The 14,477-nt window shown below is 43.6% G+C and overlaps 1 protein-coding gene across 1 annotated transcript; it reads left to right on the forward strand.

Moving 5' to 3' along the window:
* The first annotated feature begins 604 nt into the window (after window positions 1–604).
* Window positions 605–13,752, forward strand: Dynlrb2 (dynein light chain roadblock-type 2). Its single transcript, XM_006986334.4, has 4 exons — window positions 605–720; window positions 3,184–3,259; window positions 12,301–12,468; window positions 13,510–13,752. The coding sequence occupies exons 1-4, from the start codon at window positions 718–720 to the stop codon at window positions 13,551–13,553; spliced, it is 291 nt and encodes a 96-aa protein (XP_006986396.1). The 5' UTR covers window positions 605–717; the 3' UTR covers window positions 13,554–13,752.
* Window positions 13,753–14,477: the final 725 nt, after the last annotated feature.

The raw sequence follows: 14,477 nt of genomic DNA on the forward strand, positions 1-14,477 counted from the left end.
TCTAACTAGCTGCTTCAAGCTCCTGCCTTGATTTCTCCACAATGATGTTTGCAACCTGGAAATGTGAGCTAAACTGAACCCTTTCTCCTAGTTGTTCTTTGTCACGGTGTTTTGTCACAACTACAGAAATGACACTAGACCATCCTACAACCCATTCTAGATCGCCTCAGCTTCAGTACCAAATACTCAGTGATAAGTGAAATCAGTTGGTTTTGATATGAGCACCCTTCCTGGATGCTATCACAGCCATAGTGTACTATGGTTTCTCATGTAGATAGTACTGCATCTCACGTGGGTATTATAATGCATCCACGTGGGTATCATATATCTCACCTCGGGGCAGTAGAATGGCTGGCTGCACTTGCCTGGTTCCAGGGACAAGTGGTCGCCACATCTCCAGAAAACATGGAAAGGGGGAGACATCGGACTCAAGCAAGACACAGGAGTTCCCTTCCCACCAGGACCTCATTGCCTTGAGCTACATCGGGAAGGAACGCCTTCTGCCTGCCTTCTAGAACCTTTCACAAGACTAGGAGGCAGCCTGCCAGAGGCAGGGAGAAAAACCTAGGTTCAGATACAGCCTGACGGTTGCGCAGGCGCAGCCCCACAGCTTTCTGGAAGCCACTTCCTGCCTGGTTTCCTAGCAACGGGGAAGCGTTGTTGACAACCACAGAAACTGCAGCTCAGGCTTGAGAGTGGAGCTGTCCCACCGGCAGGATGGTAAATCTGTCTGGGTCCATGTCGGAAGGGCTGAGGGGAAGGCACCGTGGACATGGGCACAGCTGTCCTGGGAGGGTCTCATTATTTACGGGATGACAGCTGGAAGGGGCGCTTTTGAGAGTGGGGAGGTGCTGAGATGAATCTGGGAGCCAGGAAAGTTTGCAAAGAACAATGGAGATGGAGGAGAAAGGTCTCAGGCTGAGAGAAAACTGGACCGGGAGAGCAAGAGAATGTGAAAGGAGGGGAGCAAGAGACAAAGAGGGAAGAAAGGAAAATCGAGAGGGAGGGAGGAGGAATGGAGAGAGGAAGAAGGGGAGAAAAGGAGAGAAAAAAGGAGGGGGAAGAAGAAGGATGAGGAGAAGGGGAGGGAGAGGAGGGGGAGGAGGAGGATCAGGAGGAGGAGAAGAAAAAGGAGGAAGAGGAAAGGAAGGAAGGAAAGAAGGAAGGAAGGGAGGGAGGGAGGGAGGGAGGGAGGGAGGGGGAGGGAGGGAGGGAGGGAGGGAGGGAGGAAGGAAGGAAGGAAGGGGAGAGGAAGCAAAGGGAGAGAAGGGAAGGGGAGAGGAAAGGAGGGAAGGAGATGGGCTTAGGGACTCTCCGGAGGTTGCACTGGGGCCTCTGGAAGTCAGGAGAGAAGCACCCTGGAGGAGAGGGAACAGCAGGGAGGAGCAAGGAGTGGAGAGAAGCAATGGAGGAGAGAGAGGTGCTCGGTGGCTTTGGAGAGCTGTAGACACTCTCCTAAGAAGGTCAGAACTGTGGTGGTTTTTGGATCTTCCAGAGCAGACAGAAGGAGATCAAGAAATGCCAAGTTTCATCCCATGAAAAACGTCTCCTTTTCTTTTTTTCCATTCTGAGGGGTTTTTGTTTGTTGGTTTTTTTTGGTCCAAGGCTGTGTATGGGACAAAACAAGTCCCTGGCACTATCAGGTCCTTGATATGACTGTCATTAGTAGTGTCTCATTTTCACTTTCAGAGAACACCTCTGGCTCAGGACTTTCATGGTAGTGAAATATAAATATATGCTTTCTTCCTTCTTTTTACTGTTGTTTCGGTTTGTGACAGGGAGCCAGTTTTTAACCTGTGTAGCAATGAATAGTCTCCTCTGCAGATGCATTTCTTTAAGCTTTGGGCCATGGTATAATTTAAAGAACATGCTAATTAAATGTTAATAGTATCCATAGTGGGGAAAGCCATGAATCTAGCATGGCATTTCCTCAAATTCATACTTGCTCTGGTGATGGGGAAGACATGTAAGTGCTCACTCACATATACCTTGGGTGCAAAAGAAAACTGGTCTCTGACTGAAATAACCTAATGTTCACTTGTGAGATTCTGGGAAAGAAAATAACAGAATACATTCTCATCAAATGACTGTCAGGCCAAATAGGGCATGGAAGTGCCTGTCTGCAATCCCAGCAGGAAGATTGCTGTAAGTTCAAGACCAACCTAAGCTACATAGTGTGAAACCCTGTCTTGAAGGAAAAACCTCAACCTCAAAAATTGTATTTTATGAGGCTAGAGAAATGGCTCAGTGGTTAAGAGCACTAACTACTCGTTCAGAGGACCCAGGTTCAATCCCCAGCACAGCATGTTAGCTCACAACTGTCTGTAACTTTAGGTCTAAGTGATCTGATGCCCTCTTCTGGCCTCCACTGGCACGAGGCATGCACATGGTGCACAGACATACATGCAGACAACATTCATATACATAAAATAATGAAATATATTTTAAAAAGAAATGTAAAGATTTTCAATGTGCTGTTTGAAAAAAAGGACAGCACAGGGGGCACAGAGGTTTATGCACAGTCAGCTCATACAGGTGAACATAATACGCAGCCATGGGGTCCCAGTCATTCACAGCTGAACAGTCAGCTTAAATCAAGACACAAGCCACTGCGGTCAGGAGACCCCAGAATCCTGCAATATGCTGCTTGCATAGAATGCCTTTTGTAAACTGAATCACCAGAATGAATCCCCAATGGAGGTGACAGATGAAACTAAGATGTCTCACTAAGGGCAGCTTTTGGACACTCGGAGGATATAGTGTTGATTGATAAATATTAAAGGACTATGACACACAAAAGAAATTTCCTAAGTACAGAAATGGGAGCTACTAATCAATGACCTATGGTAGATTTCTGGCCAATATAAAAACAAACAAACAAAACAAGCACTATTTCTCTAGCAAAAGAAGATACTTAAGCTTCTAGGGAGCCCTTATGAGGATCTCTGTCTCCACTGGGGCTGAAGCCTGGAAATCTGTCTAAGTTCTCTGCAAGTGAAGGCTTCTTACACAGTTTCTATGTGAGATCTAACAGTTTCAAACTTACCTCTTAAATAGCTGAGCATATAGCATCCAGCCCTCAGTCAAAGAAATAGGGGACTAGGTATCTTCCTAGATGCTCTCTGTAGAGTTGATGTCACCACAGAGACCCTTCTGGCTAATGGTGACCCTAATCTCTTGCAGACAGAGGTGGAGGAAACCCTCAAGAGAATCCAGAGCCACAAAGGGGTCATTGGAACCATGGTGGTCAACGCAGAAGGTAACTCTTGCCATAGGCTGACTGGGCCCAACACAGAGGTTCACTGGAGACCCATTTATTATGTTAAGAGTGAAGACACTTACCTTAGATTCCGAACTTAAAAAACATATTTTGTCTGTCCCAACCCTAGCAGTTAGTCATCAGACAACTATAGAATACCTACTGTATACCAATCACTCATCTAAGACACACTGTCTACAATGCCTATGTATCCCTAAGAAATACTACACGGTGTCTTCTTCAGAAACTCTGGCAATTCACATCATTTCAGGAGGGCCAGCAAAACTCTCTTGTTGAAAGGAGGGAAAATTATGTTATTGGAAGTTTGATTTTGGCCTAATGTTATAAAGGCTACAGTACAGAGCATCAATCTTCATTTAAAATTAAAATTTTCTGCTATCATATTAGGTAAAAAAAAAGTTTACAATTCGTTTTTATTCCTTTTAATGACAATTTTAATTTGTTGTTTGAACATTTCATGCAGATATCTTTCATATGTATATACAATATATCTTAGTCATCTCCCCCACTGCCCCCTCCAAGTCTCCCTGGGACCCCTCCAACACAAGAATTCATTTCATAGCATTTCTGGAATAGTCCTGTAAATAACAGGCAGGAAGGAATGATTCATTCCCAACTATGAGATGTGGGTACTCGCCTGGGACTCACTGTCTCTGAACCATCCATCGAGAATCTGCATAGTGAGCCTACACAGTGGCTCAGTGAGCAAAGTGTGCTTGCAGACAAGCCTGAAGACCTGAGTTCTATCCCCAGCAACCACCTGGTGGAAAGAGATAACTGACTCCAACAACTTGTCCTCTGACTTCCACATATGCATGTGTGCAGGTACAGGTGTGCACACAGGTATCCGCCCCCTATAAGAAGACTCTGCATAGCATGTTCCCTGGCTCATTGCTCCATGTTCTGCCTCTCAAAGGTCCCTGCTTATCCCTCTGCTAAGTCGGGAATTTGTTAAGAGTAAAAGGTACCAACATTCCCAGAGAATTCTTTGAAATAAGAGTAGCCGCTTGTAATAATTCACAGTGGGTACGGTCGTAGACTTGGCTGGTCCCCAGCTCAGTGTTCTGGTGCAATCCACCAGTAAATAGTTATTGTGCAACCACCAGCTAAGAGATTGATGAAATTCTGCACTCTGTCTCCTTGTCATCAAGGATGGAAAATAACCCAAGTCCTGATGGCTGCGGCAGTTAGAGGAGAGGACCATCGAGTGCCCGGTTTAGTTGCCAACAGTTAATAGGATTCTAATTAAAGAATTTCTGAGAACTTTGATTTACTTGCTTGAGATTTGCAGAGGAAACATTTGGCTTGTTTTAGAAAATAAAAAAAAAAAAATTCTGCTAAATGCATGTAGTGATGGGCACTACAATAAATTCATTGAGCCTGAGGAATGAGGAAGAAGGAGTTAGGATTATCTGTACAAGAAGTCAAAAGCTGGGCTGTGTATTTCCAGGAAGTGGTCAACTCTTGGTGTGGCCCTGGTTAAACGGACTCTGCTTCCTAGTATCTGCTACAGAATCCCCCACCCTAACTTACAGGAGCTACCTGTGTGACGTCACAGGGGGGCCTTGTGAGTTTCCTTTGGCTGTGACAGCAAATACCACACACACCTTTGTTGGCTTTGAACAGTAAAAACGGGAGCTGGGGAGAGAGATCTGTCGGTTAGGTGTTGGCTGCACAAGCCTGAGGACCTGAGTTCAGATCCCCAGCACCCATGTGAAAAGGTAGGTGCAACATCTGTGCTCCTGGAATACAAGCATTTGGGGAAGAAAAGACAGGGTATCCCTAGGGCTCCCTGGCCAGGGAGCCTAATGAACCAGTTAAGTTCCAAGTTCTATGAGAGACACTATTTCAGTAAAATTAAAGTAAAACTGATGAGAAAGACTCCCAATGTCAGCATCTGACCTGCAATACACCCATGTACACACACACACACACACACACACACACACACACACACACACACACACAAAACTCAGCAAAAATGTATTATGTCTCTACTTGGAAGGTTGAAATTGAAGCCTCACTGGGCCATGGTCTTTCTGAGGAATCTGTGGCTGGAGGCTTCCTGACCTCTTGTGCATTTCTAGTGGTAATCAATCATCAGTGTTGCTTGGCTTACAGACACATTACCCTAGTCTATATCTAAGAAGGCCCACTCTAACCCAGTATGGCTTCATTTGAACTGATTGCTTCTACAGAGAACCTCTTTCCAAACAAGGCTGTCTTCTGAAGTTTAGGGTGGACTTAAATTTGGGAGAACCTTTCAACCCAATACAGGCATAGTCCTGTGACACCCAGGCCAATGCCTCTAATGAGTTTCCTTAGAATGCCTTAATCTAAAGCACCCACTGCTGGTGAGGTGCATCAGATGTCTGAAGAACACCACATCAAAGAGTGATGGAGAAAAGATTTGGATCCAGGAACAAAAGCAGGGAATGAAGCAACAGGATGCATTTTTTGGATAGTTTATGAAGCCAGGTGCATACATACACTCCAAGTAAACATGGGGAGCTGGGGTGTGGCTCAAGTGGTGGGGTGCCTGCCTAGCATGCATAAAGCCTTGGGTTCTATTGGATAAATACAGCTTGGTGGAACATACCTAGAATCCCAGAACTGGGGTGGTGAAGCAGGAGTTCAAGGCCATCCTCAGCTAGCTTGAGGCCAGCCTAAGCTTCAGGGTGCCCCATCTCAAAGAAACAAAAATAACAACAAAAATAAATAAAACAAACATAAAAAGAGTGAGGAAGGAAAAGTTCAAATGTTGGAGTGATTCTTCCCAAGTAGTGACATTAGAAGTAAAGTTTGCTTTCCTGTACTTCTCAGTGAAAATTCCTCTCAATTTCTTGATGAAAGCAACAAAAATGTTATTTTTAATACCATTAGCTTTCCCTAACTGCCACTAGAATAATATTATGTCAAGAATCAGGGTACTTTTCAAGGGTTCTGAAAACTTGATTTCTACCTGACATCAAATTAACCCGTTCCCCAGCTTATTTTTGTGGTGAGGTGTTCAATGACCCGAGTGTGTCAGGGCTGTTTACTAATGGTGTGTGGTATAAGTTGTGTGACCTCAGTGTAACAAAACAGTCTTAATAGCCTTCTCAAATGTTGCTGGAGGCGTCTCTTATTACAGTTCAGTTTCACAGCCTTCAGACGTCCTGGGCAATTTAGTACTAAAAGCAGGTTCCCAGGACACTATTGCCATCCTCTTGTTCTCTGATGGTGACTATGGTCGACAAGCCTCATAGACAACGTGTTAACATCATTGTCAGCTTGCCTTGTAGTTAATTAAGTAGGTCTACTGTGTTTATCCATTTAGATGGCATCACATGACAGGTTGTGTACTGAGCCTTTGCTTTGTTTCCAAGACACAGGCTTCCTATTTAAGACAAAAAAAGAAGACTCCATTGTTGTTTCTGAGTGGTCTAGGTTTCAATGACAGATGACAGTGACTTCTTTATTCATTTTAGTTTCCCATTTATAAGAACCATCATTGTAACACCAATATGTAAATATCCACCTCCCAAGTACTCAAAGCTGTCATATAGTCTTTTATGTATAAGCCTGGTTTCTATCGGCTTTTGACTTTAAATATTCTTGAGGCGTCCAACAATTCATCATTTGAATATCATTAGGTTTTATCAGTCATTCAGCCCGTTGGTTCCTTTGCTACTGAAATACAATCTGCCCACCAAAGCACAAAGGCACAGTTGCAGTGGCAAACTGAAATAATGACTCCCAGCTTCTCGGGATCACAGGCAGTCATATCCTAGAGTGGTGCCATAAATTCAACAATATCAAATTCTAAAATGTTCATATGTTTTGTTCAGGGAGCTCTGTTTTGGAAATGTCGCCTACCCAAACAAATGAATGTGCAATGACAGGTTATGTAGCCTTGTTGCTAGAAGTTGCAGACTGAGCACAGCCTAAATGCCTGTCAGGAGGTCATGTAAGTTCCATGTATTACGAAGCAGACATTCCACTGCCTGTTAAACAGTGTAGCCCTGTATGTTCTACCAAACAATTTCCTAAAGGTATTAAATGAAAATATTAGGGCACTATTAAAATAGAGACTGTACACACAAACACATATTCTTGAAGAAAGGTGGGGAACCACTTATCATTATATGAAAAACTAGAATACAAAGCAGTCGTCAGTATTTCCTCTTTGTTTACACAGTCAGGTACGTGTATACACTTAAGTATGGAAGAATGACAGAGGGTGAGGCAAGGGGTACAGCCCAACTGGTTGAGAGCTTACCTTGCAAACATGAGGCTGTGAGTTCTGATCCCCAGCACCACAGAAAAAAGGGGAACTGGGCGGTGGTGGTGCACGCCTTTAATCCCAGCACTCGGGAGGCAGAGGCAGGTGGATCTTTGTGAGTTTGAGGCCAGCCTGGGCTACCAAGTGAGTTCCAGGAAAGGCGCAAAGCTACACAGAGAAACCCTGTCTCGAAAAACCAAAAAAAAAAAAAAAAAAAGGTGGGGAGAGGAAGAAAGAAGAGAGGGAGGGAGGGAGGGAGGGAGGGAGGAAAGGGAGAGAAAGGGAGGGAGGGAGGGAGGGAAGGGAGAGAAAGGGAGGAATGGAAGGAAAGAAGGGGAACGGAGAGAAGAAGGATTAGGCACAGATTGTAGCGATCACATAAGTGATAATTCAAAATGATTTTCAATCACTTTTAGTGTATTCCTGGATGGATATGTAAAAAACTAGGTGTAGCTAGAGTTTTCCTACCTTGCCCACAGTCAGGACAAGTCTTTGTCACCCGCCAGTCCCACAGCCGCTCAGACCCGACCAAGTAAACACAGAGACTTATATTGCTTACAAACTGTATGGCCGTGGCAGGCTTCTTGCTAACTGTTCTTATAGCTTAAATTAATCCATTTCCATACATCTATACCTTGCCACATGGCTGGTGGCTTACCGGCATCTTCACATGCTGCTGGTCATGGCGGCGGCTGCAGTGTCTCTCCGCCTCAGCCTTCCGCTTCCCAGAATTCTCCTCTCTCCTTGTCCCACCTACTTCCTGCCTGGCCACTGGCCAACCAGTGTTTTATTTATTGACCAATCAGAGCAATTTGACATACAGACCGTCCCACAGCACTTCCCCTTTCTTTTTTTTAAAAGGAAGGTTTTAACTTTTACACATCTCCAAAGTCAGCTTGGTATATTTGGGAATTTGGGCGTAGCTTCTCTTAACTACTTCCTGCTGGAGGGGGGCGCTGTATCTTATGGGGACACAAAGAAAATTTTAGGATCATGGAGTAGTCCGTGAGACCGTATCGTCTGAGCCAGTTGCCTTGAAATGATTCTGGATGTTGGATCATCTGGGCCATGGTGTCATCGGAGACCTTTCAGGTGGTCTTGGCTGGTCAAACCTGATGTATCTTAATCTGGAACAAATCCATAGCCACTGGCTTTCTGTAGAAACAAAAGCAGAGCCTCCTTTCCAAAGCAACATATCCTTACATCCACATTTTGAAGTCAAGGTACCTTTAAAATATACATTTTGGCATAACTCAACAGCTTTTGTAATCAAATGTTTTTCTTCAGTTACAAATATCAAAGAGAACATAATCCAGATTCTCTGTGTGGTAGCCATCTTTATGTGGCTTATTTTTTATATTACCTTGAGCCTATTGCTTTAAACTGCAGCCTTTTAAGCCTGAAACGGTGCTGTGGCTGCTGGCTCCACCCACTTCAGCTTCCCAACATGGCGGTGGTACGTTTTCCGCCAGCTCTGGGAGCCATCGTGGGTCTATGCTTTTATCCAAGCAGCGTGTAGCCCAGAAACCTCTTTTTTTGTTTTGTACTAGCAAAGGCTAAATCCACCACGCAGCTTAATGTGCCACTTGCAGAGGCTCATTCCCGCCATACTGCAGATCGAGCGCACACACCAGGAACCCGCCAGTAACTCAAACCGGCAGCTGCTTCTCATTTGAGAGAGACAATTAGGAAGCTGTTTTTAGCTCCGTTTTAGAATCTTTTCTCAGGTTTTAGGTGGAAACTCTTGCCCTCTCGTTGGGCGCCATTTGTAGCTAGAGTTTTCCTACCTTGCCCACAGTCAGGACAAGTCTTTGTCACCCGCCAGTCCCACAGCCGCTCAGACCCGACCAAGTAAACACAGAGACTTATATTGCTTACAAACTGTATGGCCGTGGCAGGCTTCTTGCTAACTGTTCTTATAGCTTAAATTAATCCATTTCCATACATCTATACCTTGCCACATGGCTGGTGGCTTACCGGCATCTTCACATGCTGCTGGTCATGGCGGCGGCTGCAGTGTCTCTCCGCCTCAGCCTTCCGCTTCCCAGAATTCTCCTCTCTCCTTGTCCCACCTACTTCCTGCCTGGCCACTGGCCAATCAGTGTTTTATTTATTGACCAATCAGAGCAATTTGACATACAGACCGTCCCACAGCAACTAGGACGGATGATTGTTTCTCAGAAAGGAGGCGAGTGAGGCTGGAGAGACGGCTCAGTCAGTAAAGTGCGCTCCTTGAAAGCACAAAGACCTGAGTTTGATTCCCAGTGGGTGTGGTGGTTCTCGTTTATAATCCCAGCGCCAGAGAGGTATAGACAGGAGGCTTGCTGGGTTTGTTGGCCAGCTGATATGCCCTAACTGGTAAGCTCCAGGCCAATGAAATACTCTGCCCCACAGGGGATGTACAGCATCCCTGAACATGACACCTGACACCCATGGTTGTCCTTTGACCTCCACAACACACACACACACACACACACACACACACACACACACACACCAAAGCAAGTGAGTGAACTTGATGCCACGTACTGAAATTACTTACTTTTGGACCTGTTTTTATAAAAGAGCTGGCCTAAAACTCACAACCATCTTCCTGTCTGGGTTTCTAAAGAACTGGGGTTAAAAGCATTCACCACCACACCCAGCCTAAAAATTCGTTTGTTTGTTTGTTTGTTTGTTTGTTTGTTTGTTTGTTTTTGAGACAGGGTTTCTTTGTGTATCGCTAGCTGTCCTGGAACTCATTCTGTAGACCAGGCTGGCCTCAAACAGAGATCCGCCTGCCTCTGCATTCCTGAGTGCTGGGATTAAAGGCATGCACTACCAGATCAGCTTAAAAATAGTTTTAATAAATTAATTTAACTGGTACAAAGCAAGAGCTCATTAAATACATTAAATAACTGGTTGTTTTGTTTTGTTTGTTTGTTTTTTGGTCGTTTGGTTGGTTGGTTGGTCAGTCTGGAAGATTGGCGACCAAACCCAGGGCCTTGCACTTGTTGGGCAAGCACTTTGCCACTGAGCTAAATCCCCAGCCCTGACCTCCAGATTGTCTGCTAGGTGTGCATGTGTTCTTCAGAAAGGTGGCCTCTTTTGTTTACTGACCTGGATTACGAACAGATAGCCTCAACAGTCCAAGCCTCTGCTTCATGGTCTTGTCATCTGTGCTTTGAGGAATTTATTCTGGTTCTATTTCTTATCCTGACACTAAGCAATTCAGGCTTCAGTGGTTGTCGGTGTTTAAGATATGAAACAAAACTGTCTGTCCAAACGTCTCTCTGGAAGCTGGGTACCTGGCATACTACTAACTTCCCACTGCCTGCAGGTCCATGCTTTGTGACTTCTTGGCTATGAAAGACAACAGACTTCCCTTGGGGAGAAAGTGGACAAGAAATAATATTAGAGAAATGAATGGTTTTCTCTACAGAACAGGTCACGCTGTGAAAGCTGGGCAGCCCTTTGTTACTGTTCTGGAGATGATGTTATCGCAAAGAAAGTCTAGTCTGCTTCAAAGTCAAAACTGACAGTCTCCCACAGTGTCGTGAAGCCTTGATAAAATTCTAAGATAGTAATCCTTTGTCTTTGAAAAATGCTCATCTTTGGTATTAGTTTCTGGAGCCATGATTTCTGAAGGAAAACCTAAGAGCTGCTTTGGACTTTTGTTGACTGGCCTTAATTCAGATGCTTAAGGAATTTGATAACGATCCCAGACAGACTCTTGCTATGTGTCCCCCTGAAGTGAAGGCACACTTCAAAATGAAATCCCTAGAGTTTTTTCTTGTCTGACAGTTCTCAACATAATCATAATCTCAACATAATCAACACGATTAGATACAATGTGTGTGAAGCATCTAACTTGGTGACTGCTGCATAATACACACTGGGTGCTGGGTGGCCCAGCCAGGGCTTGACAGCTTTGAACGGTATTAACTCAGACTTGCATATTTGTCTGGCTAGGATTTTTTAATTAAATCAGTAGATTTAATCTGTTCTAATCTCACATAATACAGCAACAGAGTGAATAAGAGGCCAAATTTAATAATGTTTAAACAGAAAATAAGCACAAAACAGGGACACCCACCCAGAAAAGTCAGTCTCCTTGCTACCATATTTTTCTAACATAAAATTTGTTTTCAAAACACTATGGGAAGAGTTAGAAATTAGGCAGTGCTGTCCCTTTGTGGCTTATGTTTCAGAGAAGTGGACAAATGCCACATTATAGACCACATATTTCATAAGTGGGATGCCTTGATAATGCATATATATATACATATATGTGCAATTGGGATTAAATAATATATATATATATATACATGATTAGGATTAAAATGATCAATTAACAGCTTCCAGATGATTTATGCACAAAAATATTCACCAAAATTTACTATTAAATATGTAAAATACCAAATGTCCAAACAATATATTGATCCTATCACAACATATCCATACAATAAAAGCATGCAGAGATGAACAGTAATGGCAATGACATTATTAGCAAGGGAAGCTTGTGTGTTCTGACTTAAATAATGAGAAAGTCACAGTCAAATTTGTCAACACCACTTAACTCAACTCCATTTAAAACTCTATATAGACACAAAAAGATGATAAAAACAAACCATAAGCTAAAATTGATGCCAGCTAGTGATATCCACCGTCAGTTTTTCTGCCATTACAAGGATGAGTGATTTCCAGCAGTTTTTACAGTGCACATATCTCTCTTATAATCAGGGTAAAAATAACTCCAAATTAAATCTCCTCACAGGCATTCCAATCCGAACAACCCTGGACAACTCCACAACAGTTCAATATGCCGGCCTTCTCCACCAGCTGACCATGAAGGCTAAGAGCACGGTCCGGGACATTGACCCCCAGAACGACCTGACTTTCCTCAGGATCAGATCGAAGAAACATGAAATCATGGTAGCCCCAGGTAACTGAACATGTCATTTCATACTTAAAATGCTGTTCTACCTTACTTGTTTAAAACCTTGTTTCAAAGACGGATAGATAGATGTCAATATGTAATGTAAGGCATAAAGCTCTTTGATCACAAAAACAAATATGTTTCATTCTGAAAAGCCAAATTCAAACATTGTATGACATTAGCAAATAATCTGACCTTTAAACAAGCTGAATTTTCCCATTTTCACTTACTAGTTATCAAAATAACTAGTACAGGGACTAGGACAAGGACTAGGACATCACTGGAGATGGGTTTGGAGGATTTCCAGTCTCAGGTTGCTTTTGGTTCACCCTGCTTTCTGGGTGTGGTTGAAAACGTTCCCTCAGCTGCTCTGGTCCACTCAGCTGCTATGTCTCCACTCTCATTATGGACTCTCTTTTAGTTTTCATTTTTCAAGTGTGCGTGTGTGTGTGTGTGTGTGTGTGTGTGTGTGTGTGTGTGGTGTATGTGTGTGTACATGCACGCACACACGCATAGAAGAGAGCGAGTGCTTTATGTGTGTGTTATTTAAAAACAGGGGCAGAAATGGCAGAATGGCACAGGGACTCTGAATAGTGGCAGAAGTGACCCATCCTGGAAATAAAGTAGGAAGTATATCCAAGGCTAGTTGTGTGTTGCCTCCCTGTGAGGTCAGTGTGACCAGCTGGTCTGCTGGAAGACATGGCCACAGAGTCACTTCCTTGAAGGAATTATGGTCACTGTGTTTCTGAATAATTGTGTTATGGCCACAAACCTAGCATATAGCACATGATCTCATCAGATAAGTAGATAAAGTTTTATCTGCTGCTGTAGAATATTTATCATAATTAGTCATGCTGGGGACAATGGACAAATGAAATTATAAATGCTGTGCCAAGTCTGTGTGCTTCCAACTTCTCCAGTGTGCCATTGTAATTCTGATGTGCAGCCATTGTCTACCCAATGTCCATGAGGTGTTTGGAAGAAGGCAGGCTAGCTGAAATGTTCATGGATTAGATATGAATTAACTTCATTCATGTTTCTCCCTAGATAAGGAATATCTTCTGATTGTCATCCAGAACCCATGTGAGTAGACCTGCTGCAGCCAACTCCATCCTCGTGATGATACCTGGAAGCCCTTCACTCCTCTAGTCCATAATATTGACCCTAATTGAGTCTATAGACATGCTCTCCTATTTTGACAACAAAATGCTCTACATGTCTCCCTTAGTCCCTTTTGACTGTATTGTGGTCTTGTACTTTTGCTGTATAATAAACAAATTCTGCCATTTATGACTCTGTTTTTAAATCACACACACACACACACACACACACACACACACACACACACACACACACACACACACTAAAAAAAAACTAAAGGAGAATCCATAATGCCAGCAGAGGTATATGGCAGCTGAGGATGCCAGAGTAGCTGAGAGAGCGTTTTCAATCACACCCAGAAAGCAGAGTGAACCAAAAGCAAGATGAGACTGGAAATGCCCCAAGCTCACCTCCAGTGCCCTACTTCCTCCATAAAGGCTCCACATCCTAAAGGTTCCCAAACAGTACCACCAACAGGGACCATGTGCTCTCATTCAAAACACCACACTAAAGGTCATTCCTTCAGTCTAGAAATTGCTGTCACTAAAGTTAGAACTCTCATTTTGCCTGTTTCTATGGCATACCACAAATTTTCAGAGGAGCACTGAAGAAGCTACAGAAAGACAAGGAATCCCCATGCTCACAGCTTTGGGTGCTCCCGGGTTGAAAAGAACAGGGAGAAACAGAGTGGTTTTCAAGTGAGGTTATCACTGCAGCTCAAAACCTTTGTGTAGCAAGTATTTTTCTCTCCTGCCAGCCAGCTCCCAAATAATGACACGGAGACTTACTAGTTTGGAATGCTCAGCTAGCTTAGGCTCATTTCTGGCTAGGTCTTTTAGCTTAAATTAACCTGTTTCTCTTTATCCGCCTTCTGCCTCAGGGCTTTTTGCTTTTCTTTCTGTATATCTTACTTC

This window comes from Peromyscus maniculatus, chromosome 5 (genome assembly GCF_049852395.1).
Source record: "Peromyscus maniculatus bairdii isolate BWxNUB_F1_BW_parent chromosome 5, HU_Pman_BW_mat_3.1, whole genome shotgun sequence".
NCBI lineage: Eukaryota > Metazoa > Chordata > Mammalia > Rodentia > Cricetidae > Peromyscus > Peromyscus maniculatus.

Bases quoted from the DNA above. Each gene is read 5' to 3' on its own strand.
- Dynlrb2 (XM_006986334.4), top strand. The intron at 3,260-12,300 runs GTAACTCTTGCC...ATCTCCTCACAG, and splicing joins CATGGTGGTCAACGCAGAAG to GCATTCCAATCCGAACAACC. The intron at 12,469-13,509 runs GTAACTGAACAT...GTTTCTCCCTAG, and splicing joins TGAAATCATGGTAGCCCCAG to ATAAGGAATATCTTCTGATT.